The sequence below is a fragment of the Mustelus asterias genome, chromosome 3, assembly GCF_964213995.1.
Source record: "Mustelus asterias chromosome 3, sMusAst1.hap1.1, whole genome shotgun sequence".
Lineage (NCBI taxonomy): Eukaryota > Metazoa > Chordata > Chondrichthyes > Carcharhiniformes > Triakidae > Mustelus > Mustelus asterias.
The window spans coordinates 49,498,340-49,525,846 of NC_135803.1; the positions used below are offsets into that span (position 1 = coordinate 49,498,340).

General features: G+C 41.9%; 1 protein-coding gene across 2 annotated transcripts in view; it reads left to right on the top strand.

Moving 5' to 3' along the window:
* Positions 1–27,507, top strand: part of LOC144490984 (retinol-binding protein 1-like) — a 57,308-nt gene that overhangs the window by 13,494 nt on the left and 16,307 nt on the right. Inside the window, exon 4 of one of the 2 annotated variants that reach the window (XM_078208671.1) lies at positions 2,426–2,479. In XM_078208671.1, the coding sequence (XP_078064797.1) occupies positions 2,426–2,479 (54 nt within the window). Of the gene's footprint in view, positions 1–2,425; positions 11,322–27,507 lie in introns of those variants that run through there. The other variant, XM_078208664.1, reaches the window with a different exon arrangement.

The following is a 27,507-nucleotide window of genomic DNA, read 5'->3' on the forward strand; positions in this document are numbered from 1 at the left end:
GGTTGGGTGGGTAGTGGTTTGGAGGGTTCTTTCCTGCCACCAAATGCATGTTCACCTATGCATTTGAGACGTTGAGAGGCTGGAGCATTGATCCCCAGAATGGCAGCACTGCCATGAAATCAATGTTGCATGATGGTTGGCATCACAATCTGCCTACTCAACATCCCTCCAGTAGACACTCACTGTGTCTTCACCAAAATGATGTCCAGCATGGTTAGCACCATGAGTGTGCAGGTGCCATTTTTGGAGGCAAACAGCATTCCTGTTGCCAAAAAACTGGGAGTCAGGGACCCAAAGTTTGCAACTCAAATAGTTCATACACAATGATCTTGTAAATATTGTAGCTGTTGTATATAATGTCTAGGAGGAAATGGCAGTGCTAATGGCACCAATAAATGCAAAGTTCTTTGAAAACCTCTTGCAAGTAGTTAGAAAAGTTGGAACTTGTAGGTAGGAATTTGAACTTCTTTCTTACTCATTATATTCCAAAGTGCGGTCGGTTGTGACCTTATCACTTAAGAGTTAAGCTATTAAGAGACAGAGGCACAAGGCAATTGGCACGGAAAGCATCTTGTAATCAATTTCATCAGTGCCAATTCAGCCAAAATATAATACTAGTTTGTGATTTACCTCAATTTGAACATATGTTATCAGTTATCAATAAATCCGTATTCTCCTCTCATTTGGAGGGACTGGTGATTAATGAATCTGGTCAAGGTTCATTATCTAAGTCAAATCTCATAGCAGTAATGTCTCTTCATTCCATCACCTGGTTTCTGCTTTCCCAGATTAAACAAACAGTTTTGCAGAAGATTTCACTTTCTGCAAATTAAGTATCTTAAACAAATTGGTTGATATTTGGTGAAAGGCAAACCTGCTAAGGTTCTTGTCATTTATGTTGTTGGATCTCTTCACTCAGATAGGCAGGTGTTTCATTCGCTTTTGTCCTAATAGTTTTTGGTCTATCAGAAATTAACCTGTATCACTGTGCATAATTCCCAGTTGGTGATTTATGTAGCATGTTTAAAGATCACATTGCCTGTCCATGCTATATTTTACAGATAAAGCCAATTTTTTGAAACCTAAAATTTGGCCAAACATGGGCAGGAATCTGAACCAATAAATAAACCCAAAATTCTAATTCCAGTGGTAGATCTTATTCAGTTAGTAAACCTTAATGGAAACTACTTGAATTCATTTGGTGGTACGCATGCACTTGTCAGCTTTGTTTTTAATACATTTCAGCAATTTTAACTCTATACGCAATTGGTACTTACCCAACAAAAATTGCATAAAACGCATCCTTGTGCTCTACTGAATAAGTAACAAAGATACCACCCCACCAAAGCTGACAACTGAATTCTTTATTCCGTAAGTATGTTGGGTTCCAATGGTGCCATTGAGACCCGATTTAATTGATGGTCTAAGCAAGAAGGCTGCTACAACTTTCTCAGCAGATAACGATATTGGGAAAAGAACCCAGGGTGACTCTGGGTCCTTTTCCCAAATCCATATCTGCTGAGAAAACAAATATATTTCTTTTATTTTCCATATGGGGACAGGAGGGTCAGAACATAAGACAAATGAGAAGCCAATCCCATCATCAATCTAGTGTCAATGCATGTTTTTGGGCTTGCTTGGGCAAGAAACGTTTCCATCATTTCTTGACTTCCAGTGGGATTTTGATGAAATCTAGGATATCAATATAGTCTGTCATCATTTCAGGAACAGTGGATATGTTTCCAATTCACCTCACTGTCAACCCTTCCAAATCATGACTGGAGTTGAAATTAGGGCCAGAGGTGCCTATGTTATAATCTCTATCGACATTTTGTGACAACATTCAAAAAACATTAGCATTGTTTTTACATTCGACATGTCAAAATACATTTCCCTCCCCCGCTCCTAAAGCCATTGGTTAGCTCTTGTATCACTGTTCATTACATATCAGGCGGGGACAGTGATTTTTGGTAGGCAGTTTAGCTAATGAGCTGAGATTGAAGCTATACTCACTCAGCAACCAGGGATGCAGAGTTCCAGGGGTCACTGACTGTTTCTCTACATGGACTAAACTTATTGAAATTAAAATTAAACTAACTAAGCTTAGAGCCAGGATAAAACCTGAGACCCACTTGAACTACACAGGTTGATAGCAAATTTGTATTGTTCATGTGCCTTATTAGACCAAGGAGGATCTGGCATCATCTGTGCAAACCCCAATTCTGCAGTTCTTTTGCCATGTCAGAAGCTTTGCTTCTGGATTCCAGACCAGCACAAATGGCCAATTAAAGAGTGCCCCGAAACATTACTGTTAAAAATAATATGTAAAATCCTCAACGGAACGATCTTATATAAATAAATAACAAATATTTAAAGAAATGCAATTAATTCTAACTGTTTTGTTTTCTTCCTCACCCATTTCCAGGAGATGCGGGTTGGAGATGTAACATGTAAACAGGTCTTTAAAAAAGTGCAGTGAAGAACCTAACACATGACTGAAGACAAAACAGAAAGGAGACACGTTGGCTAAAACTGGAGGAGCTCTACAGCCTGTAAACCCTTTTAATATGAAGAGTAAAGCTGTTCATAATATCAGTGGAGACAGTTACATGTTCACCTTTTTAAATGTTACCAGAAATAAGACTTTCCATGCAAATAATTTAAATGTCACATTTTATTAGCAGTGTCTTGGCCAATTATATCGCTCTTTGGTTGGAAATTTAAATGTGTGATCTGTTGGTGTCTCATTTTTCAGTAAATTGCAGTCAGTTTAATGTTGCATTTGAATTTGCTTTTCTTTATGGTGTGTGATTTATCTCTCATTTTATCTCCTCTCTCATTTTATCTCCTTTCTCATTTTATCTCTGTATTGCTCCTTCTATATCCTTGTTTTACTATCTCCCTTTCAAGCCTATCTGTTTTTCTATCGCAATCTCATTTTCAAGTCTCTTTTGTAGTCACTAGCTCAGTTGTGTGAATGGAAAGGAAATCTCTCTCCTTGTTTTTCCTTATTCACCCATATTGATTTGTGCAGAATGAAAATTGCTGCTACCTTGTGAGAAACATGGCATTTGCTCCTTTTTCAAGTGTGATGTGCTTTATCCTTAGACCTGCAGCTTTGTGAATTGAACCTTGCAACCTAAATGATTTTTAATTAAATTATAATTCATTCATCAGCATATTTCAACTGAATTTAACTTGAATGTTGACCTGATCTTTGTTGGTGTTCCTTCTGTTCAATCTTTACATTAGATCTGAATTTCTATAGACCTGTTTGTTAAAAATTTATAACATTGAATATTGGTCCATTTGATTTCAACTAATTTCAAAAATCTCTTCAGTGTCCAAATAACCCTTCCAATTATTTTGTGATGTGACTTTTCTTTGTGGTTTTTATTAAATATCTTAACAGATGGTTCATGCCATCAATGCTCACAATCCAAAAAAATACTTTGTCTGCCAAAGAGAAAGCAAGGTTATTGTATTACACTACATACTGCTGTGAAAGGGATTCCTGACACAGAAAATACTATCAGTACCGTATAGTAAATGTTAGGAACAAACATTCAGTTTTGCACATGCCTTGTTTGCAACTATGCTGCTGAAAGTAAACTTGGAAGTGCTACGTTGGAAAAGTATTATGCTGTGATAAAAATAAATCCACAGCAGAAATTCTGCATTGCCTTTGTGCTGTCAGCTCAACCTGTGTGTAAAGAACCGTTTGAAGTCTGGCCACTTTCCAAAACCCCTGTGACAATGTGAAGAGTGCTGGGAGAACATTGAAGTGGAATGAAAGCTGATATCCAGTTGCACTAGATCTACTTTGTACCTTCTGAATAGATATGCTTTTAGCACTAAAGGGGCACTACTGTCGACACAAGTGGCGAAAAGCAAATCACCCCCCCGCTCTCCCACCCCCTGTGGTGAGTGTATTAGATGACTGACGTGCAGAATGATGGCTCTGGTGCTAAGCAATTAGAAGCTGAAAATGTGAATAACTGGGGAGCACTATATTTTTTGATTGAAATTATGCATTAAAAGTGTTCCGTCTCAATTGGGAATTCTGTACAATGTCAGTAACTGGTTTGGCACATTGGCATTCCATGCTTAAACCAGATATGTATGTTTGTCTGCAGTCAATTATATCCCACCTGACAATAGCTTTTGAAAGGCAATAACCCATATTAAATGACTTGATTAAATGTTTTGACAGATTTGATCAAATGTGACAGGACCACGGAGCCCCCATATGACTAGCATTTGTCTTACTGCTTTTTTAATTTATTGAGGTCAATGACCCTAATATCCAGTCTGAGAACCATGGCAAATAATCTATTTGTAATGAGGTAAAGTCAAGGGCAGAGCTGAATAAATCCTCTTGGGTTAAAGTCCTCGAAAAAGTAATAGTTGTCATTTGAACTGTAAACGACAGTGATGTTTGCACAACTGAACAGTGTATTTGGCATTCAGTGGTCAAGCGATTACAGAGGTGGTGTAGAGTAAGCCTTGTGTTTCTAAAATGCAACATTGTTAAAATATTCTGCATATGGCATGGATTTATTCGGTGAGCAAATACCACAGCAAGACTGAATGTTTCCAATCATCTTTCAAAAAGTTCAAAATAATTGCCCGAATTGATTAAAATTTGCAGGGCTTTCCTCATTGGATTTTCACCTTCACACCCTGCACCTTCTCAACTCTGCATCAATATTGAGGCCCTGGTAAGAACACATTAAGTTTGAAGGATGTGTGAAACTTTTGACCATTTTCTTCATTTGCCTAAGCAGACATTTATTGTCTAAGTTTCAGAAGCTCCATCCTTTTTTCTATATTTAATCCTTGCAAGCTGATGCCTAACGATGATCCCACTTACAGAAATCGGCATCCTAGATTTTAAGTTATTTTTGCACTGCACTGTCAACCTCTCTTTGGTAGACATTTAAACCAGTGGAATTGGAAAAGTAATTAGTGACTTGCAAACAAATAGCCAGGGATTATGGTAGCATAGTAATTATGTTACATGACTGCACTAGTTCTTCAGAGAATGCGAGTTTGTATTTGAGATTTTGAATAGTTTTTAAAAAAACATCTGGATGTAACATTTTTTCAGAATAATTAGAAGTTGTGAAAATTCAGTTGGTTCGCTAGTCTCCTTTTGGTAAGACAATCTGACATCCTTACCTAGTCCATGACTTTATACTGACACGAGCTCTTAAATGCTCTCTGAACTGACCAAAGACCCAATCTAACCTGGATATGATGTTGCCAGCAATGTGCATATCCTGGGTATAAATATAGATATGTACATAAAGAAATGGCAGATATTCGAAGACCAATGTTAGGTTGATTAATTGACTGAATTGATTTGTGGAATGACAGTGTTGTCCTAGGAGGACTGATTGAATAGAATGGGCCTATATTCTTCAGAGTTTAGCAAGAATGAGAAGTGATTTTGTTCTAATGTTTAAAATTCTTATTTAGGATTGGATTTTCATGGAGTTGAGAGAACTCTGTGGACCTTTAAAAATGGAGGGCTGGACCTGGATGCAGTGGTCCTATCTCCATATCCAACAAGTTTCATCGTTACCAGTAGGGGAAAGGGGGTGGCATGTGACTAATGGAAGACACAAACTCAGGCCACATGAACTTTCTAAGTTCAAGCAAACCCCACTTTGGCAGCTGCAAAGGACTTAAACTGAAGTAGGGAGTCACAGATTTTAGGGAGTACATGTACACCCTCTTGAATGGCAGGTAAGGTCTATTTAACTGTCATTATCTGAAGTTTTTCATTCCCTTACTAGAGTCATAGAGGTTTACAGCATGGAAACAGGCCCTTCGGCCCAACTTGTCCATGCTGCCCTTTTTTTTTAAAACCTCTAAGCTAATCCCAATTGCCTGCATTTGGCCCATATCTCTCCATACCCATCGTACCCATGTAACTATCTAAATGCTTTTTAAAAGATAAAATTGTACCCGCCTCTACTACTACCTCTGGCAGCTTGTTCCAGACACTCACCACCCTCTGTGTGAAAAAATTGCCCCTCTGGACACTTTTGTATCTCTCCCCTCTCAAATTAAACCTATGCCCTCTAGTTTTAGACTCCCCTACCCTTGGGAAAAGATATTGACTATCAACCTTATCTATGCCCCTCATTATTTTATAGACCTCTATAAGGTCACCCCTCAGCCTTCTACGCTCTCGAGAAAAAAAGTCCCAGTCTATCCAGCCTCTCCTCATAACTCAATCCATCAAGTCCCGGTAGCATCCTAGTAAATCTTTTCTGCACTCTTTCTAGTTTAATAATATCCTTTCTATAATAGGGTGACCAGAATTGCACACAGTATTCCAAGTGTGGCCTTACCAATGTCTTGTAGAACTTCAACAAGACATCCCAACTCCTGTATTCAATGTTCTGACCGATGAAACCAAGCATGCCGAATGCTTTCTTCACCACTCTGTCGACCTGTGACTCCACTTTCAAGGAGCTATGAACATGTACCCCTAGATCTCTTTGTTCTGTAATTCTCCCCAACGCCCTACCATTAACTGAGTAAGTCCTGCCCTGGTTCAATCTACCAAAATGCATCACCTCGTATTTATCTAAATTAAACTCCATCTGCCCTTCGTCAGCCCACTGGCCCAATTGATCAAGATCCCGTTGCAATCGGAGATAACTTTCTTCACTGTCCACTATGCCACCAATCTTGGTGTCATCTGCAAACTTACTAACCATGCCCTCTATATTCTCCTCCAAATCATTAATATAAATGACATATAACAGTGAGCCCAGCACTGATCCCTGAGGCACCCAAAACAAAAATGGGTGCAACTGTTAGTGAAGATTTAGAAAAAACCTGTTAGACTATTCTGATTTACAGACTAGCTGGTGTAATAACAGATTGCCAATTTTCAATAGTTATTCGTGATATTTCCCTCAGGGCTCTTTATGAATGCTTGGCTGACTTTAAAAAGCTACACCTACTCAACAGGGGTTTTGGGTTCACAGTTTGATTGACTGGTTAAAGACCCTATTAAAGGATTGGTTGTCTTTGAGGCAAGATAAGGACAGAAATATGTTTCTTTTTTAAAAGAGATTAAACACTTGAGGCTTAAAAGCATTGAACGAGCTTTCATGAATTGGATATGTTTAATAACAAATCTGGATGTGCTCTTTTAAACATTGTTTTATTTCATCTCCATGAGACTCCTGAGATCTGCCCATGGTGCTTACCATATGATTTGGCATGAGTTGGAATGGAGGACAAAAGGGATCATGGGACAGATTAGTGCACGGATTGACATGAGGACTCTAAGGGGCCATAGGAGGGCTGGGGGAGGGGGGGTTGAGGGTGTGTGGGGGAAATGGGTTAAAGGGCCAAAGATCCTATAACACAACTGGGACAAAGTCCCAGAGAACCAAGGTAGGCCTTCACTGACCTATGGCTACCTACACTCAGCTTCTGGGCTTGGTGGGCCTGACTCCATCCTGAACACCACTCCACCTTGAGTGATGATCACAATATATAAGGGCCTTTTTATCAAGGGAGTCAGGAAATTTCCTGACTTGAGCTATCCACCAACGTAGAGAAAATCTGGCCCATTGTCTGAGGATAAAGGGTCGGTCATTTAGGATCTCAATAGACTGAGCTAAATGATCTCACAACCAAAGGATCAAATGAAAGCTCTGCAGGCTTGCAAAATCCAGTCATGAAAGGTGGTAGACTATTAGATGCCTGATGGGAGGAAGAGGTGCAATGATGACCTAGATCCTCAATGATGCCAAAACCGAGCATGTGAGTGGAAAAACAAAGCTGAAGAGTTTATAACAATCTTTTGCCAAAAGGGAGAATGGATGATCCAAGTCTCCCACTCATGTCCCGACCATTACAGATGGCAGTTTTCAGCCAATTATATCAGTCCACACTGTATACAGCAAAAGCTATGGACCATGACAACATCCTGAGGATGAGACTGAAGATATGCTCTGAAATTAGCCATGCTCCTAACCAAGCTGTTCCAATCTGCAATAACACTGTTATCTACGCAACAAAGAAAAAATTGCTCAGTTATGTCCTATCGACAAAATGCAGGACAAGTCTTAACGAGCCAATTATTGTCCCATCAGTCTACTCTCATTTGGCAGCACAGTAATGTTAATGCTTTCAAGCAACACTACTCATCAGTAGCTTGTTCACAGATGTTCAGTTTGGGTTTCACCAGGGCCACTTGGCACCAGGCCACATTATAACCTTGGTTCAAACGTGGACAGAGATCTGAATTCCAGAGGTGAGGTGAGAGTGACTGTCCTTGATATCAAGGCAGCATTTGATCAAGGAGCCCTAGCAAAATTGAAGTCAATGGGAATCGGGGGGAGAAAGAAAACTGTCCACCAGCTGAAGCCATACCTAGCACAAAGGAAGGTGGTGGTGCCTTTCTAAGGCCAAACATCTCCTGCTCCAAGAGTTAGCTTTGGGAGTTCCTCAGGACAATGCCCTTGGCCATCTACCTTCAGCAGCTTTATTGGTGGCTTTCTCCCCACAAGTTGAGATGTTTTCTGATGGTTGCCAAGTGTTCCATTCACAACCCCTCAGGTAATGATGGAGACTGTGCTCTTATGAAGCAAAACCTGGATAACTTTCAGGCCCAGGCTGATGAGTGCCATGCCTGAATATCACGGATATAATCAGCGTTTTGAACCCACTAAGATCATATTCTAACACATTTGAGGCTCCCTCAAACACCTTAATACGCTACACAACCTCCCCACACAGAGAGGACTGTATTTGGAGAAGATTCAGCAGCAGTACCTTCATTGAATGAGGTCAACATGACAAATGGAGCCAAAGACAGTGGGTTACATTTACCACTCCTTTAATCTTACCTTAAGCAACATTGAAACCATTCAGACGTCTTCTATATCAATGCCAGATTAACAATGCAGAATCAGAAGCTGATATAAAACTGCATTGTAAACCAAAGTGCATGTGTGTTCAAGATGATAATTTGAAGCTAAACGCAATAACTGCCTTGAAATGATTTCTCAGCCAAGAGATGATCCAGATACCTTTCATAAAAGAAGAGTAACTTTGTTAGTTCTATGAGTCCCCTAGTGGCATCAGTAAAACTGGTTGAAGTGTGATGTTGTTCATGTTCTGATTGTTTGCTGAGTGAGGTGATGGAAGAAAGTGAATTCTTAAGTTTTTCGGGGAGAGGTAGAAGGAGAGGGCTAGTTTTGTCAACAGGAATGCAGAAAAAACCCCGGCCTTTGTGGTGATTACCTGACACTGCCTCTCTTATCATCATGCTGGATTTTAGACTTGGATATCTTCTTTTAAACGTTAGGATCAAAGTTTAAAGTTTATTCATTAGTGTTGCAAGTAGGCTTAAATCAACACTGCAATGAAATTACTGTGAAAATACTCGAGTCGCCACACTCTGGCACCTATTCAGGTACACTGGGGGAGAATTTAGGATGGCCAATACACCTAACCAGCACGTCTTTCAGACTGTGGGAGGAAACGTATGAAGATATGGATAGAATGTGCAGACTTCGCACAGACAGAGAGGGGAGTTATCGGGGGTTACATGATCCATTGGAACATTTGTGGTGCACGAATCGAGAGCGGGAGTGCGGCTTTCTGCCAGTTGGAGTCTGGGAGTTATGGACTTTGGAAACATTCTTATCTCCGTCTTACATTGAGTTATTTTCCCCCAAATAAACTCTGTTTGTTTATTTGCCTTGTTGGCCATCCGTTCCTCGCAGCTGTTACACTCATAATAGTGGCACCAGTGTAAGAGTGAATGTTCTCATCAGTTTATTGATTTCCTATTGATTGCAGTCTTAGCAATCCCCTAAGCCGGGAATCAAACCCGGGTCCCTGGCGCTGTAAGTTCTAATCACTGTGCCACCATGCCACCATCCAAGGAGGATGTTTTCCTCTTTGCAGTGACGCGGACACCTCGAGGGAATTTTTATATTTGTTCATGGGATGGAGCTCTATTGCTCATCCTTAATTGCCCTTGAGAAGGTGGTACTGAGCTGCCTTCTTAAACTGCCACAATCCATGTGTTGTAGCAATATCCACAGTGCTATTAGGAAGGGAGTTGCAGGATTTTGAGCCAATGACAGTGAACAAATGGCGATATAGTTACAATTCAGAATGGTGTGTGTAACTTGGAGGAGAACTTGCAGGTGGTGGTATTCCCATGCGTCCGCTGCCCGTTTCTTTTTAGTGGCAGAAGCCGTGGGTTTGGAAGATGTTGTTGACGGGGCCTTCTCCAGAAAACCTGGGGAAACCGCTCCACAGCAAAAAATATGTGTCCATGTGGCCAGAAATCTGATAGCAGTAAAATACAACCTCACTTAAAACCAAAAGAGGAAATGCTGGAAAATCTCAGTAGGTCTGACAGCATCTGTAAGGAGAGAAAAGAGCTGACGTTTCGAGTCCGGACGACCCTTTGTCAAAGCTTTGTCAGTTTTGACAAAGGGTCGTCCAGATCGAAACGTCAGCTCTTTTCTCTCCTTACAGATGCTGCCGGACCTGCTGAGATTTTCCAGCATTTTCTCTTTTGGTTTCAGATTCCAGCATCCGCTGTAATTTGCTTTTAACCTCACTTAAAAGTTGCATTTCCATTTTAAGTAGGCCTTGGGTGGCCTCCTAAAATGTTTGCTGCAAAAATGGGCAGGCTGCTCTGCTCCCAGAGCTATCAGATGAGCAGCTTGGTCTCATGCTGGCACTCAGCCCATGTGCCCAATTCTTGCTACTGATTAAAATTGAATCTTATATGTCCTAAGCTGCATATCTAATTAAATTAATTAGACCATTTGCTACAGACACAGTTTGAACATTCCAATCAAATAAAATCAGCCTGTCAGCGATATTAATAACAATAATAATTATGTTTCCCTTCTGATGACTTAACTGTTTAATTTTAGAAGACTTACCCACAGCGTACTTCTATTTCACGATTACATTCTAAAATTGTATGTAAAAAAAATTAACAGAAACACACCGTCTTTGTAAGTTAAATTGGTTTGTGAATTTGCCACCTAAGCAAAGTCAAGAAGAACTTGTGCAATGGGTAAAAGTTCTCTTATCTGATAATGTTCTCTGACATGTTGAACTATGGTCCTTCCTAAGATAAATAGGAACAGTATAAAAGCAAGAGCATTCGGCTCATTGTCCTGGTGGATCTGACAAAAAAGGTTTTCTTTATCTTGACTCTTTGCTTCAGAAAACTGACAAGATGCCAGCAGATTACAATGGAACATGGGAGATGATAGAAAATGAGAATTTTGAAGGCTACATGAAAGCTTTGGGTAAGTTTTTGACATATATTGAAGGACTGACAATCACAAAGGCGATTATTTTTTTATTTCAGTTTGAGATCTATACATGGAAAAGCATTGCAGGTTATAATCTTGTGACGAATGAAATGTGGGAGGAGCATAATACAAGACCTGAAAGTTCATATAAGTAACCAATTTTGCCAATTGCACAGATTTTGTAGTTACAAATGGTGCTTCTAGTGATCTTGAAGAAAGCTGTCCATATTGATCGAACAATCGGGTAATTATGATGCGATTAGGCAAGAATTAGGGAGCATAAGATGGGAACAGAAACTGTCAGGGAAAGGCACAAATGAAAAGTGGAGCTTGTTCAATGAACAAATACTGCGTGTCCTTGATAGGTATGTCCCTGTCAGGCAGGGAGGAAATGGCCGAGTGAGGGAACCATGGTTCACAAAAGAGGTTGAATTTCTTGTCAAGAGGAAAAAGGAAGCGTATGTAAGGATGAGAAAACAAGGTTCAGTTGGGTCACTTGAGGGTTACAAGGTAGCAAGGAATGAGCTAAAAAAAGGGCTTAGGAGAGCTAGGAGGGGGCATGAGAAGTCCTTGGCGGGTCGGATCAAGGAAAACCCCAAGGCTTTTTACTCGTATGAGAAATAAAAGAATGACCAGGGTAAGGTTAGGGCCAGTCAAGGACAGTAGTGGGAACTCTTCTGGAGTCAGAAGAGATAGGAGAGGCGATGAATGAATACTTTTCTTCAGTGTTCACCAAGGAGAGGGGCCATGTTTTTGAGGATGAGAGTGTGATACAGGCTGATAGGCTAGAGGAGGTAGATGTTCAGAGGGAAGATGTAATAGCAATTTTGAAAAACCTGAGGGTCGATAAGTCCCCTGGGCCAGATGGGATATATCCTAGGATTCTTTGGGAGGCAAGGGATGAGATTGCAGAGCCTTCGGCTTTGATCTTTGGGTCCTCACTGTCCACGGGGATAGTGCCAGAGGACTGGAGAGTGGCGAATGTTGTTCCTCTGTTCAAGAAAGGAAATAGGAATGACCCTGGTAATTATAGGCCGGTTAGTCTTACTTCGGTGGTCGGTAAGTTAATGGAAAAGGTCCTGAGGGATAGGATTTATGACCATTTAGAAAGATGCAGCTTAATCCGGGATAGTCAACACGGATTCGTGAAGAGAAAGTCTTGCCTCACAAATTTGATTGAATTCTTTAAGGAGGTAACTAATTGTGTAGATGGAAGTAGGGCAGTTGATGTTGTATACATGGACTTTAGTAAGGCGATTGATAAGGTCCCCCATGGTTGGCTCATGAAGAAAGTAAGGAGTTGTGGGATAGAGGGAAATTTGGCTGATTGGATAAGCAAATGGCTATCTCATAGAAGACAGAGGGTGGTGGTGGATGGAAAATTTTCAGACTGGAGACCAGTTACCAGCGGTGTACCACAGGGATCAGTGCTGGGTCCTCTGCTATTTGTGATTTTTATCAATGACTTGGAGGAGGAGGCTGAAGGGTGGGTCAGTAAATTTGCTGATGACACCAAGATTGGTGGAGTAGTGGATGAGGTGGAGGGCTGTTGTAGGATGCAAAGAAACATTGATAGGATGCAGAGCTGGGCCGAAAAATGGCAGATGGAGTTTAACCCTGATAAGTGTGAGGTGATTCATTTTGGTAAGACAAATTTGAATGCGGATTACAGGGTCAACGGCAGGGTTCTGAGGAATGTGGAGAAACAGAGAGATCTTGGGGTTCATATCCACAGATCTCTGAAGGTTGCCACTCAAGTGGATAGAGCCGTGAAGAAGGTCTATAGTGTGTTAGCGTTTATTAACAGGGGGTTTGAGTTTAAGAGCGTGGGGTTATGCTGCAACTGTACAGAACCTTGGTGAGACCACATTTGGAATATTGCGTGCCGTTCTGGTCACCTCACTATAAGAAGGATGTGGAAACATTGGAGAGAGTGCAGAGGAGATTTACCAGGATGCTGCCTGGTTTGGAGGATAGGTCTTATGAGGAAAGGTTGAGGGAGCTAGGGCTTTTCTCTTTAGAGTGGAGGAGGATGAGAGGCGACTTAATAGAGGTTTATAAGATGATGAGGGGGATAGATAGAGTGGACATTCAGAAACTATTTCCTCGGGTGGATGTAGCTGTTACTAGGGGGCATAACTATAAGGTTCATGGTGGGAGATATAGGAGGGATGTTCGAGGTAGGTTCTTTACTCAGAGAGTGGTTGGGATGTGGAATGGACTGCCTGCTGTGATAGTGGAGTCGGACACTTTCGGAACTTTCAAGCGGTTATTGGATAGGCACATGGAGCACACCAGAATGATAGGGAGTGGGATAGCTTGATCTTGGTTTCAGACAAAGCTCGGCACAACATCGAGGGCAGAAGGGCCTGTACTGTGCCGTACTGTTCTAGAACAAAGAACAAAGAACAATACAGCACAGGAACAGGCCCTTCGGCCCTCCAAGCCTGTTCTATGTTCTATGTTCTAATCCCTGTGGCATGACTTTTCTCTTTCCCAATATCAGTTTACATATGGGACAAGTCAAGGGGATCTCAATCATACAGCAGCAGGGATGCCTGCAAGCAATGCAAGCACGCCAATCACTTTGAAGCATTCTCACAGACAGCAGGCCAGGTAGTTAAGAGCACTGAATGCCCTAATTTTTCATTTAAACTTCAGAGAGTAAAATAGGTTATTGTGATTGAATTATGATAAAAGTAAATTTTACAAGGGTTTTCACTGTGGTAGCATGCCCCCTTTAAGGGGGGAGTTATCGGGGGTTACATGACCCATCGGACCATTTGTGGTGCGCGAATCGAGAGCGGGAGTGTGGGCATACTGCCAGTTGGAGTCTGGGAGTTATGGTCTTTGGAAACATTCTTATCTCTGTCTTACATTGAGTTATTTTCCTCCAAATAAACTCCTGTTTGTTTATTTGCCTTGTTGGCCATCTGTTCCTCGCAGCTGTTACACTCATAATAGTGGCACCAGTGTAAGAGTGAATGTTCTCATCAGTTTATTGATTTCCTACTGATTGCAGTCTGAGTGGCTTCAGTGGCGCCCCCTCTGACAAAGTGTGGAATCGCTGTCGGCAGCTTCTGGAGTTCCACATTAACCTGCACATATGTAGACTCCCAAAGTTACTGGCAGTTTCAGGGCAACGATGGTGGCATTGGTGACAATTTCACTACCACTTCCACCTCAAAATCCAAGCCAACATTGTCTATAATACAAATTCCTTTAATCATTGCTTCCCTTCCTGAAATTATCTTGTGATTATCATAAGTTTCTGTCCAGCCTTTGGGTAATGAAGAACAATGTCAGTTAATCTTGATTTGTCAACTTTTTGGGGATAATGTCTGTATTTAGCTTTTGTTATTTTCTAGTTTAGGGTTTATGTATTTTGCTGTAGTTTGACTTAGACGACTTTCAAGTAAACTTTCCGGCAAGTCTTTGTTCACTGTACTGGTTGCATCCTTGATACAGTCAGAGTTCTAAAGTGAAAAATACCAGAAGTTTCTTTATGCTGAATGAACAATACTGATTTTGATTTTGTTACAATTTTGGGATAATCTTTTTCTCATAGATCAGGACTGTGATTTTCCGGCCGCTTTGCACCTAGCGCAGATCGCATAAATCCAGGAAAATTCCGTGAGGGCAGGCCTGAAAACGGGTTTTGTGCCTGACGCCAAACGGTTTGCAATCTTCCTGGTCCCTTTATTTTGACGCAAACTGGATATCATCCTAAAAGGGCGCAAGGCTGATTAGCAGGAGATTGACTTGATTTCAATTTCATTAGCGAGTGGCACATGGTTATCCCCCCTCCCAGAATGTACCCCCCACCCCCACCCCCATGGGAAGTCGCGAAGTCATACAGGCGCCAATCACTACTGGTCCCTTGAAATGTAGTCCAGGCACCATGGATTGTGAGGACAAATGAGGTGGTGAGAATCATTTAACATTAACCTCCAGGGTGCAAAAGGGAAAATCAGCCTGTGCCATGGTGAAGGCTGGGGTGGGGGGGCCTTCAAGGGTGCAGGGGCTTGAAGGGGACTTGTGTTGGGCTGGAGGTTCACAGGTCGGGGGTTGCCACTGGTTTGGGGATCGTGTGGTGAGTATTCTCACTGGCTGCGGTGAGGCGCTTGAGAGAATGCCTATGATGCCAATTGCAAAGCCCACTAATATCGCACTGGTTCCCCTGCTCAAAAGGCTCTATGATTCATTTTTGGCATTCCACCCCAGGCCCCACTAACAGTCACAAACACCGGTGTGATGGCCACGCTGGGGAGCCTCAGAGACCATTAACCTCCTCGTGGTTGGGGACATGGCTGGGCATTGCCAGCCTCGCAGTGCCAACCAGCACCCTGACAGTGCCAGGTGGGCACTGCTAGGGTACCGGAGCAGTGCCAAGGAAGCTGGGGCATAAGGCAGGTGGAGCTTAACAGGGCAGGGGCATGAGAGAGCTGGTGCATCTTGGGGGGTTCATGAAGGGGGGGGTCATGAAGGTGGGGGTCATGAAGGTGGTACCCATTCGGAGGAGTCCAATGCTCCAATACCAGTGATCTTTGTCGGTGAGGGTAGTTGAGGAGAGTGCAGGGAGGCATCCCTGATATCTATCGGGGTGGGGGTCCCCAATGCCCAGGGCAGATGTCAAGGGGGGAGGGAGGGTGGTTCTCAAATTCAATTTGTGATCAGGGCGTGCTTTAAAAATGGCGCCCGATCTCTGTGAAGTCGGGCTGACCAGTGTGCCCCTCTCAGAAATGGTGCGAAACTCACCACTGTCCCAAAAAAAAGACTAAATGTGGGATGGTTGCGATCCAATTCGTGCCTGACATACCAGTGCGGATTGCACCCTTTTTCTTGCCCGGAATAACACTTAGGGAGGAATTTTCCAGCTGTTCGCGCTGACAGGATTTTCTGGTCCCACTGCAGTGAATGGAGATTTAGCTGAGCGCCAAATTATCCGTCCTTGCATAGGGTAGCAGCGGTGGGTGAACATCCGGAAAATTCCGGCCTTAATCAATTTTTGTGGGAATTCCTCTCCAGGTCTGTTAGGCCACGAACACAGAAATGTCATAAAGCAATGGTGTGGTCAGGCCATTTATTCTGTTATTGGAGCTCGGCATACATTACAATAGCTACCTGTTTGATAAGATTATCCTTCTAAAATTCATACAGAATTCTTCTATTGTCCAAAATAGATGGGACGGCACAGTGGTTAGCACTGCTGCCTCACAGGCTTGGGTCACTGTCTGTGTGGAGTTTGCTCGTTCTCCCTGTGCCTGCAATGGTTTCCTCCAGGTGCTCCAGTTTCCTACCACAGACCGAAAGACGTGCTGGTTAAATGCATTGGCCATGCAAAATTTCCTTTCACTGTACCTAAACAGGCGCCAGAGTGTGGCGACTGGGGCAATTTCACAGTAACTTTATTGCAGTGATAACGTAAGCCTATTTGTGACTAATAAATAAACTTTAAAATGTCCCATTTTGCAATGATCAAGTCTCCCACCTAAATTATTGCAAGCAAGACGCTGAATTTTTGTACTGGTCCATTTGCGAGAACTGTCATAATGCCAAAGATATTGACAAAATATTGTGTCATCTGCTCAATGTTCTCTGATAAATTGCTTAAATAGATGCGTATCAATGAGAAGATCAATGGCATTGTTGCACTTTCATCTCCTGCGGACATTTGGTCAAAAAGGAAACAACATATCCTTTATAAAAGACAAGAGCGAGTTATTGAAGATGCTGGAAATCTGAAATAAAAACAGAGAAAGCTGGGAATCTGAATATGCTTGTCTATCTGTCAGCCCTGCTGAGTATTTCCAGCATTTCTGCTTCTATATTCTTTACAAGCTTCTGCTTACAGAAAGGCACATGTGGGCAACCTTCTCTTCATTCCCATTTCTTTAGTCTCTCCTAATACACATAAGATATTGAATGCAGTGCCCAAGCTAAGCATCTTAAGGGAAGAAGATGGAGGAGAGGGATTGTAAAAGTCCTGTGAGTGATAATCTGTGATACACAGCTACTTTGTAAAAATAACTCTGAGCTTGAACTTGACTTTCAGGGATTGAGACCACGTGAATGAGCCTTTTCCTAACCATTCTGTCAACCTAACTTTAAATGTGTTTCTTCAGAGAGCCTTCACACTGAACGCATGATAACAATTCTATTTTTATCTGATCAATAAGGTTTCTATGCTGCATCACGTGGCCCACAACTGTCAACGCACACTTCATTCATCAATGGACTCCAGTCACATGGTCCATAACCCTTGGCATTTTGTCATTTGATGTAAAGTCAATTTTCACAATTTAAAAACTTGTTATGTTTACAACAAACACTAGAATCAACAGAAAATCTTGCAATAGTATTTTGTACCCTGAAATGGAGCAACAATTTTATCCTGCAACAAGTATGAGATCTAAGGACCGTTTTTCTCTGAGTTTTGGACTAAGGAATGCCGAGGACGAGATTGCCTCATGATTTCCAAATATATCTTTGAGTTGAGCTCGGAATGCATCATGGCCAGTATCTGCAGTCGGCCCAGGCATATCAAAGACACAAGTGAGGCGGGGGAGTTATTTCTTTCCTTCCATCTAATTTTTTCAAAAAGGACTTGCAGAATCCATTTTTAGTTGCACAGTTAAGAACAGTTCACGAGTTAATCCTGATTTTTCAACAGAGTATAGGCAGTCAAAACAATTGAACTCAACCACTTCCTGCTTTAGTAATTCCAGCTATTAACTTACTTTTCCTTTCCATAAGATTAACTGAAGTCCGATTTGAATGACAGAATTTCGGAGACAGCACGTATTGTCTTCATTATTCTATTTGCATGCAGGCACTACTTTGGGGTGAACATAAGTTCTTCCAGCAGTCAATTCTATCACAATGCAATGTGTATTTTTTAATGGGTGTTACTCTGGTTAATATTAGAAATGGATGGATTGTTTTATGAGGAATGGTTGGACAGGTTAGGTTTGTATCCACTGGAGTTTAGGAGAGTAAAAGACAACTTGATCAGAACATTTAAGATCCTGAGGGATATTGACAGGATGGATGTGGAAAGAGTGTTTCCTCTTGTCAGAGAGTCTAGAATTAGGGGTAAAACAGGGGGGTCACTCATTTAAGACAGAAATGAGGAGGGCCGTGGGTCTCTGGAACTTTTCCTGAAAAGGCAGTGGAAGCAGAGCCTTTGAATATTTTTAAGGCAGAGCCAGATAGATTCTTGATTAACAAGAGGGTGGAAGGTTATCGGGTAAGTGGGAATGTGGAGTTGAGGTTACAATCATTTCAGCCATCTTATTGAATGGCTGAGCAGGCTTGAGAAAGCCGAGTGGCCTTCTCCTGCTCCTAACTCAGATGTTTGTATTAATGCCTTAAATTTCAGGCCTCAATAGTCAGAAATGGACTATTCTGGAAAACTAGAGCTGGGCAAAAAAATTACCACATCTCAGAAATGATTACAAGCTATCAGAATTTTGAGTTCTATGTTCTTGTCATCTTATTTGTACGGATAGATTTTCTAAATCCTCTCCTGCAGTGAGGTACTTCACATTCCAAAAACATGCATTGGAAAACCACAGGTCTTCAATTTGTTATTTTCTAATTCATGCTCACGGCTTCCAAAACGCCTCACCACAGGGAGCTCAGAAAATCTACCCTAATGCCAACATTCAGATTATTCAACAAACAGGTTAAAGCTGCTGTGGCATCGCTTTACCCTTGACAGTTGGTAAGGTACTTAATATTCCAGATTGAAGATATCAGGCTGCGTACAAAATGTACATTTCCACCCTCACATTACTTGAGTTGTCGTGTGATTGTATACATAGCAACTTGCACCCAAGTCCAACATTGCCGAGTAATTAAATGCATGATAAATCATTCTTGTATTATTATTCTTCCCATGAGTGAATATTAAGAATGCATTTCTTTAATTCTCCTCCTATTGTCATTTCTTTTTGTTCCTCGTCATATAATTATTCTGCTTTGTTATTAACATGTAAATTTTCAAAATTATGTAATCTGAATTCAGTAACGTGAAACGAAGTGAATGTCAAGGGAGTTTGATCCAAATTAAAAGTGGACAATTTTGCTTCATCAGTAAAAAATCCTCCTAGGAGGACAGTTACAGGCAAAGGTAAGTTATGTCAAAAAATTGACCAAGTGCCAGATTTGAACAATGAGTTGGGTAAGATTCTTTTATGCAATTACTGTCCATTTGATAGTGGGATAGATATTCTTTCCTAACTCTTTCAATATTAATCATAGAAGTGGGGAGGAAGCTTAAGTCACAAAAATCTTGAATATACACAAACAAGCATTGCAAGCAGTATATGATAATAATAGGAACAATGTAGGAATGAAAATTAAGATGTTTGTCGATTATTCAGATCCTCCCACTGCAACAATCTGGAGTAGGTGCAGGTGGAAGTTTACTTGAGTTTGCCTTCCATCATATCACCACATCTGTGTACCCTCCCCCCTTTCTCCAAATTCAGACTTGGCAATGCAAAACGACCCCACCCACATATAAGAACATAAGAACATAAGAAATAGGAGCAGGAGTAGGCCATCTAGCCCCTCGAGCCTGCCCCGCCATTCAATAAGATCATGGCTGATCTGAAGTGGATCAGTTCCACTTACCCGCCTGATCCCTATAACCCCTAATTCCCTTACCGATCAGGAATCCATCTATCCGTGATTTAAACATATTCAACGAGGTAGCCTCCACCACTTCAGTGGGCAGAGAATTCCAGAGACTCACCACCCTCTGAGAGACGAAGTTCCTCCTCAACTCTGTCCGAAACTGACCCCCCTTTATTTTGAGGCTGTGCCCTCTAGTTCTAGTTTCCTTTCTAAGTGGAAAGAATCTCTCCACCTCTACCCTATCCAGCCCCTTCATTATCTTATAGGTCTCTATAAGATCCCCCCTCAGCCTTCTAAGTTCCAACGAATACAAACCCAATCTGCTCAGTCTCTCCTCATAATCAACACCCCTCATCTCTGGTATCAACCTGGTGAACCTTCTCTGCACTCCCTCCAAGGCCAATATATCCTTCCGCAAATAAGGGGACCAATACTGCACACAGTATTCCAGCTGCGGCCTCACCAATGCCCTGTACAGATGCAGCAAGACATCTCTGCTTTTATATTCTATCTCCCTTGCGATATAGGCCAACATCCCATTTGCCTTCTTGATCACCTGTTGCACCTGCAGACTGGGTTTTTGCGTCTCATGCACAAGGACCCCCAGGTCCCTCTGCACAGCAGTATGTTGTAATTTCTTTCCATTTAGATAATAATCCAATTTGCTATTATTTCTTCCAAAGTGAATAACCTCGCATTTGTTAATGTTATACTCCATCTGCCAGATCCTCGCCCACTCACTCAGGTATTCGACAGGTGTATGTTTTAACAAATGTGAATGATAATAGATTTCCTGGCATCTGGGTCACTTGAGTGGTCACCTGTTATGGGTCAAATGTCCAGCATTCTGAAGTTCACAGGGAAGCTAAAACTATTTTGGTGAGGGTGCCAAAGCGTGTACAATTGTTCATAGAATATTATTCTGCACAGGCCAAAGAACGGCCAGAAAACAATAAATTTGCAAATTGTTCATTAGCATGGAGGCTATTGCATCCTACCACTGTGGCCTGGCACCTCAATTTTCCACAATTGTTTTTAGCAAATGCTCCAGCCATGGCAGAACATCTGCAGCCAAAACAGAACTGACCCTGATTCATCTAGGGTCATGGGCATAGGTCCATGACAGGCAGAGTTTATCTCCAGTGGGGCTGCAAGTACTGGAATAGCTGAGCCAGTGTGTGTTTTTACGTTGGGAAGGATTAAACAGAACACAATGTTAAATCTTCATTCCCATCTTAGACTCCAAGAAAAAATACTAACTTCCATTTAACTTGGAAAAAATGTCGCATAATGTCTCACAGAAGCATAATCAGATAAAAATAGACTTTGAGATGAAGAAAGAGATTTGAGAAAGGATGACCAAACTCTCGGTCAAAGAGATGGGTTGTAAGGAGAGCCTGAAAGGAAAAACGTGTAGTGGAGAGGGGTAAGAGTTTAGGAAGGTACTTCCACAGTATAGAACAAGAGTCAGTTGATGCTATGGATCTAATGGTGGGATGAAGTAGGGTAGGGCTGCAGATAAGGAGAGAATTAGTCAGTGTACTTGGAATACTTTAGTGTAACCTCCACTACAGCCCGTTCAGTACACTGTTAGGGACTAGGACACGAGAGTGGGAAACCTGGCAGATTTGTGCACATGTTTTGTTTCCTTATCATTTGAATACAGACCTGAGGCTAACTGAAGACATAACTCTGCCATTCTTCTTACTCTGGCAATTCTTGAAACCAAAACATTGTGAATAACACTGATGGCACATGTTGCCTATTTGGGAAATATTGGTAATTTAACCCACCCCCAAACGGGTGGGAAGTTAAAATGACAAAAGCAAGAAGCCATCGGCCTTGAAGCTGTCCAGTTTAACAGGGGCAGGACAAAAACAGGCAATTGATACCCCTCTACTAGGAGGTGGGATGGTTGCTGTAACCCATTTATGGAGGCTATGAGCTTAATTTTTACAGGGCTTCTAATTCTAACCCATGTTAGCCTGGTTTTCCTGGGGGTGAAAAGGAGTAGATCCGTTTGGTAAATGCATTTATAGCACTGCTTGAGGGCTAAGCAGAACCAGAGTGATTCCTCCCATCCAAACAAGCTTATCTATAAACAACCCTCACATTCACACTCTCACCAACACATCCTCTGCCACCAAAAGCACCACCCTAATCACTGCAATCATAAGAACATAAGAATTAGGAGCAGGAGTAGGCCATCTGGCCCCTCGAGTCTGCTCCGCCATCCAATAAGATCATGGCTGATCTTTTTATGGACTCAGTTCCACTTACCCGTCCGCTCACCATAACCCTTAATTCCTTTACTGTTCAAAAATTTATCTACCCTTGCCTTAAAAACATTCAATGAGGTAGCCTCAACTGGTTCATTGGGCACGGAATTCCACAGATTCACAACCTTTTGTGTGAAGAAGTTCCTCCTCAACTCAGTCCTAAATCTGCCTCCCCTTATTTTGAGGCCATGCCCCCTAGTTCTAGTTTCACCTGCCAGTGGAAACAATTTCCCTGCTTCTACCTTATCTATTCCTTTCATAATCTTATATGTTTCTATAAGATCTCCCATCATTCTTCTGAATTCCAATGAGTATAGCCCCAGGCTACTCAGTCTCTCCTCATAAGCCAACCCTCTCAACTCCGGAATCAACCTAGCGAATCTCCTCTGCACCCCCTCCAATGTCAGAATATCCTTTCTCAAGTAAGGAGGCCAAAACTGTACACAGTACTCCAGGTGTGGCCTCACCAGCACCTTATACAGATGCAACATAGCCTCGCTGTTTTTAAACTCCATCCCTCTAGCAATGAAGGACAAAGTTCCACTTGCCTTCTTAATTACCTTCTGCACCTGCAAACCAACTCCTTGTGATTCTTGCACAAGGACACCCAGCTCCCTCTGCACAGCAGCATGCTGCAATTTTTTACCATTTAAATAATAATCCATTTTGCTGTTATTCCTACCAAAATGGATGACCTCACATTTACCAACATTGTACTCCATCTGCCAGACCCTCACCCACTCACTTAGACTATCTATGTTCCTTTGCAGACTTTCAGCATCCTCTGTGCACTTTGCTCTGCCACTCATCTTAGTGTCATCTGCGAATTTTGACACACTACTTGGACCCCAACTCCAAATCATCTATGTAAATCGTAAACAATTGCGATCCCAACACTGATCCCTGAGACACACCATTAATTACTGATCACCAGCCAGAAAAGCATCCATTTATCCATTTCATCATGCCACTTCAGTCGCAGACCCCTCCAAATGAAGCCCCCACCACACTCTCTGATCCCAATGCTATCAGAAACCTTCCCATGTGTCAATACCAAATCCAGTTGGGCAGCACAGTGGCACAGTGGGTTAGCACTGCTGCTTCACAGCGCCAGGGATCCAGGTTCAATTCCTGGCTTGGGTCACTGTCTATGCGGAGTATGCACTTTCTCCCCGTGTCTGCATGGGTTTCCTCCGGGTGCTCCAGTTTCCACCCACAGTACAAAAGACATGTTGGTTAGGTGCATTGGCCATGCTAAATTCTCCCTCAGTGTACCCGGAATGTGACGACTCGGGGATTTTCACAGTAATTTCATTGCAGGATAATGTAAGCCTACTTGTGACACTAATAAATAAACATTAAAACTTTAAACAGCTCAACTCTCAATCTCTGACACCTCTCCAATCCCTCTCTCCACCCTTGTGATGTTAGACCACAGGCAGTCAGTCCAAACCTGCAGCGATGTTTTACCCACCGAGTGATGTCCACCTTCAACAGCCACTAAACCTACCTGCTCCTGATCTGCAGGATTGCCCTGCCTGACATGCTGCCAATCCCGTCAATCAGGCTTTAGTCAGGGAGTTAAACTTCCATGTCGTTCAAGGAATCCTGGATTCTTCTGATCATAAATCCTTGTCCCATTCTGAAACTCCACCTCTGCAATGACTGGCCCATTAATACCATCTGATAGCCTTAGGGATATACTCTAAGAATTAATGACATTTAGACTGACAAGCTTTTGAAGTGCTTCCACAATCAACAAAATGTTCACCTGAGTCACCACTGACCTCAGCAGACAAGTCTAGAAAAGATGCAGGATCCTGGTAATTGGTGAGGTGTTCAGGTTATCAGAATTTATAATCATTGGTCTATTCTTTTGCTCATGTAAAAGAGAGGGCAATAAAGGTAAAGTCACTATAGTCCCAGATGACCACAGGCTGTTTTTCCCTTTGAGGGGGAGAGCTGACTGGTGGTGACTTAACCTGAGGATCACCACATCTCGGGCAAGGTTGAGAAGGCAATACTTCATGAATAACCTTAGCTGGTTCAGGAATTGAGCCCATGCTGTCGGTGTCATTCAGCGAAATGAACCAGCCGTCCAGCCAACTGAGCTAATATGGTATACATGGGCATTTGATAAAGTGCCATACAGACTTGTGAGCAATGAGCAATGTTAGAGCTCGTGGAATAAAAGGGACAGTAATGACAAGGATACAAAATTGGCTGAGTGACAGGGAACAAAACGTTGTAGTGAATGGTTCTTTTACAGACTGGAGTGAGATTTATGGTGGAGTTTCCCGGGGATCAGTGTTAGGACCCTTGCTCTGCCTGATATATAGTAGTGGCCTCGACCTAGGTGTCCAGAACACAATTACAAAACTTCCAAATGATACAAAACTTGGAAGCATTGTGGGGAGGGCAATGTAGAACTTCAAAAGAGCATAGGTAGTTTGATGGAATAGCAAGTGTCATATTAATATTCAATGCAGAGAAGTGTGAAGTGATTCATTTTGGTAGGAAGAATGCAGGGAGACAATATAAAACAAAGGGTACAAGTCTAAAAGGGGTTCAGGAGCAGAGGGACCTGAGCATTTAAGGGATGTGAGCATTGCAGTGTGTCCAGGATGGCCCAACTAAACTGGGGAGTCCTTTCCCTTGTGACATCCTCCTTGCCTCTCAGTGCTCCAGTGTGATTACCGAAAAGCCTATAGTGCATTGCTGCAACTCTCCCAGGGAATACACTTTCAAAAAGGGAAGATTGCCTGAAGTACATGGTTTGTTCAGAATATTGCTTGGCCCTCTGCAGTGTGCAGAGGCTACCAGCTCAGTGCGGGAGCCAGTAGGGGCCACTCTGCAATTCGGGAAATGGGTACACAAATTTAGGTACTGCCCCACTTTATTTCCAGACTGTGTCATGAATCATTCACTTGCCAGTCAAAATCAGGGCAAATTAATTTTGAGCTCTGCAATTCTCTGTTAAGCTGATGTCAAGTGACTTTGGACAGTGCTATGCCTAGCTTTCTAGGATGTTTCTTGAAACAATGGGTTTGGGCAGATGTGCAAACAATTGAGGAAATTTGCACATTATGCGATGTCAATCTCATTTACGAGTGAATTTCCATGTTGATAAAAAGCATGGTGCACCACCAAGGTTGCACCAATATCTGTCAGAGAATTCCGGGGCATTGTAACACTTGCATTATTGGTAACGTGTAAATTGAAGTATCTCCAACAATTGTGGAATTATCTTTTGTGAGATAGTGGAAATCATAATAATTCCAACACTTTTTCAGTTGCTAGATTTCAGCTCTTAATCAGCTTGAAGTTAGCTTTCCCGGAGATTTACTATTAGTAGAATTGAGACGTACGAAAGCTGCGCAATATAACAATAGAAACATAGGAACAGGAGTAGGCCATTCAGCCCATCGAACCTGCTCTGCCATTCAATACAATCATGGCTAATTGGACATTTCAATGCCTTTTCCACACACTATCCACACAACCATAGAACCATAGAACCATAGAACCCCTCCAGTACAGAAAGAGGCTATTCGGCCCATCGGGTCTGCACCGACAACAATCCCACCCAGGCCCTATCCCCATATCCCTACATATTTACCCACTAATCCCTCTAATCCTCATATTTCCCCACTAATCCCTCTAATCTACACATCCTGGGACACTAAGGGGCAATTTAGCTTGGCCAATCAACCTAACCCGCACATCTTTGGACTGTGGGAGGAAACCGGAGCACCCGGAGGAAACCCATGCAGACACGGGGAGAATGTGCAAACTCCGCACAGACAATGACCCGAGCCGGGAATCGAACCTTTTACATTATTGTTAATCAGAAATTTATCAATCTCCAAAGATTCACAACCCTCTGTATAAAGCTATTTCCCCTCATCTCAGTCCAAAGTGGCATTCTTCTTATTTTGAAATTGTGCCCCTGATGCTAATTATGAAAATACGTGTATAAAAAAACTTGACATTCACAAAATCCAGTTGCCAGCAAAATAATTTTTTGTCTGCTGTGGTGCACTTCATATGCAAATTTAATTCACAATTGATGAATGATTAGCTTGTTTAGCCTTCAAGAAAGTATGCTATTTACATGGATGTAGCTATTGATAATGTACATCATTGAGCCAGTGTTGATCCTGAATTAAAGTATTCCCTTCAATCTTCACCAAAAATGAGTCAGGTACAATTTATATTTTTAAAATACTACAAAACTATTTGTATTTATACTGTGCTTTTTAAAGAGTGAACTATCCCAAAGCACTTCATAGATGTGTTGTGAAACAAAGTTCGACACACAACCACACAGGAAGATATTAGAACCAAAGAATTTGTTAAAAGGTAACCTTACAGAAGGAGAGAGAGGTAGAGAAGCTTTGCGATGTTACTGCAGAGCTTTGGGCCTCGACAAACAGCTCCTATGTATAAATGCAGTGACAATTAAAGGTACAGTCCCCTTTGGTTGGGGTGATTAAAATTGACGGCATGCAAGAGTCCAGATTGGAGGGTTGCAGGTATCTTGGAGGTTTGTGGGGCGAGAGGAAGTTAGAGAGATAAGGTAAGATGAGGGAATTATATTTTAGAAATGAGATTTTTAAAATCGAAGCTTTGTCAAACCAATGTAGGTCAGCGATCACAGAGATGATGAGTGAATGGAACTTGGTGCATGTTGGGATATGGATAGCAGAGCTTTAGACAGGTTCAAGGTCATGCAAAGAACAAAGTGGAAGGGGGAATGATGGAAGAGTCAAGACTAAAGGTAGCATAAGCAAGGGTGAAGGTTTCAGCCACAGATTTGTTGAGCCATTTGGCCTACATCTATCTGTGCATGATTATGAATAGTTCTCATTTTTAAAAATTAAAGTAATGGGAATTCAGCAAGAAAACGATGTATGGTTTTGAAAATGAATTTGGCATCGTGGCCTCTGTCGACGGGACACATATTCATCTGAATTAGCACTGGCCCAACCTAAGGCAGGTGGGTTAAAATTGGCAGCAATTTAGCCAACTGTGGTTTAATGCATGTTGGGTGACTAAGTGCATCTAAGTTTTGGAGTCCGTTTAATTGTGATGTGCCAGTACAATTAGTGCAATAGGATGACTGCTATCAGTGAGTCTCTCAGTTTCTCACTTATGGCAATGTTAAAATATGCCAAAGATAGAAAAGCTTACTAATTAAACATCATCATTTAAAATAAATTGTCTTTCCTTTGGAGGCAATTTCTTCAAAAAGTATT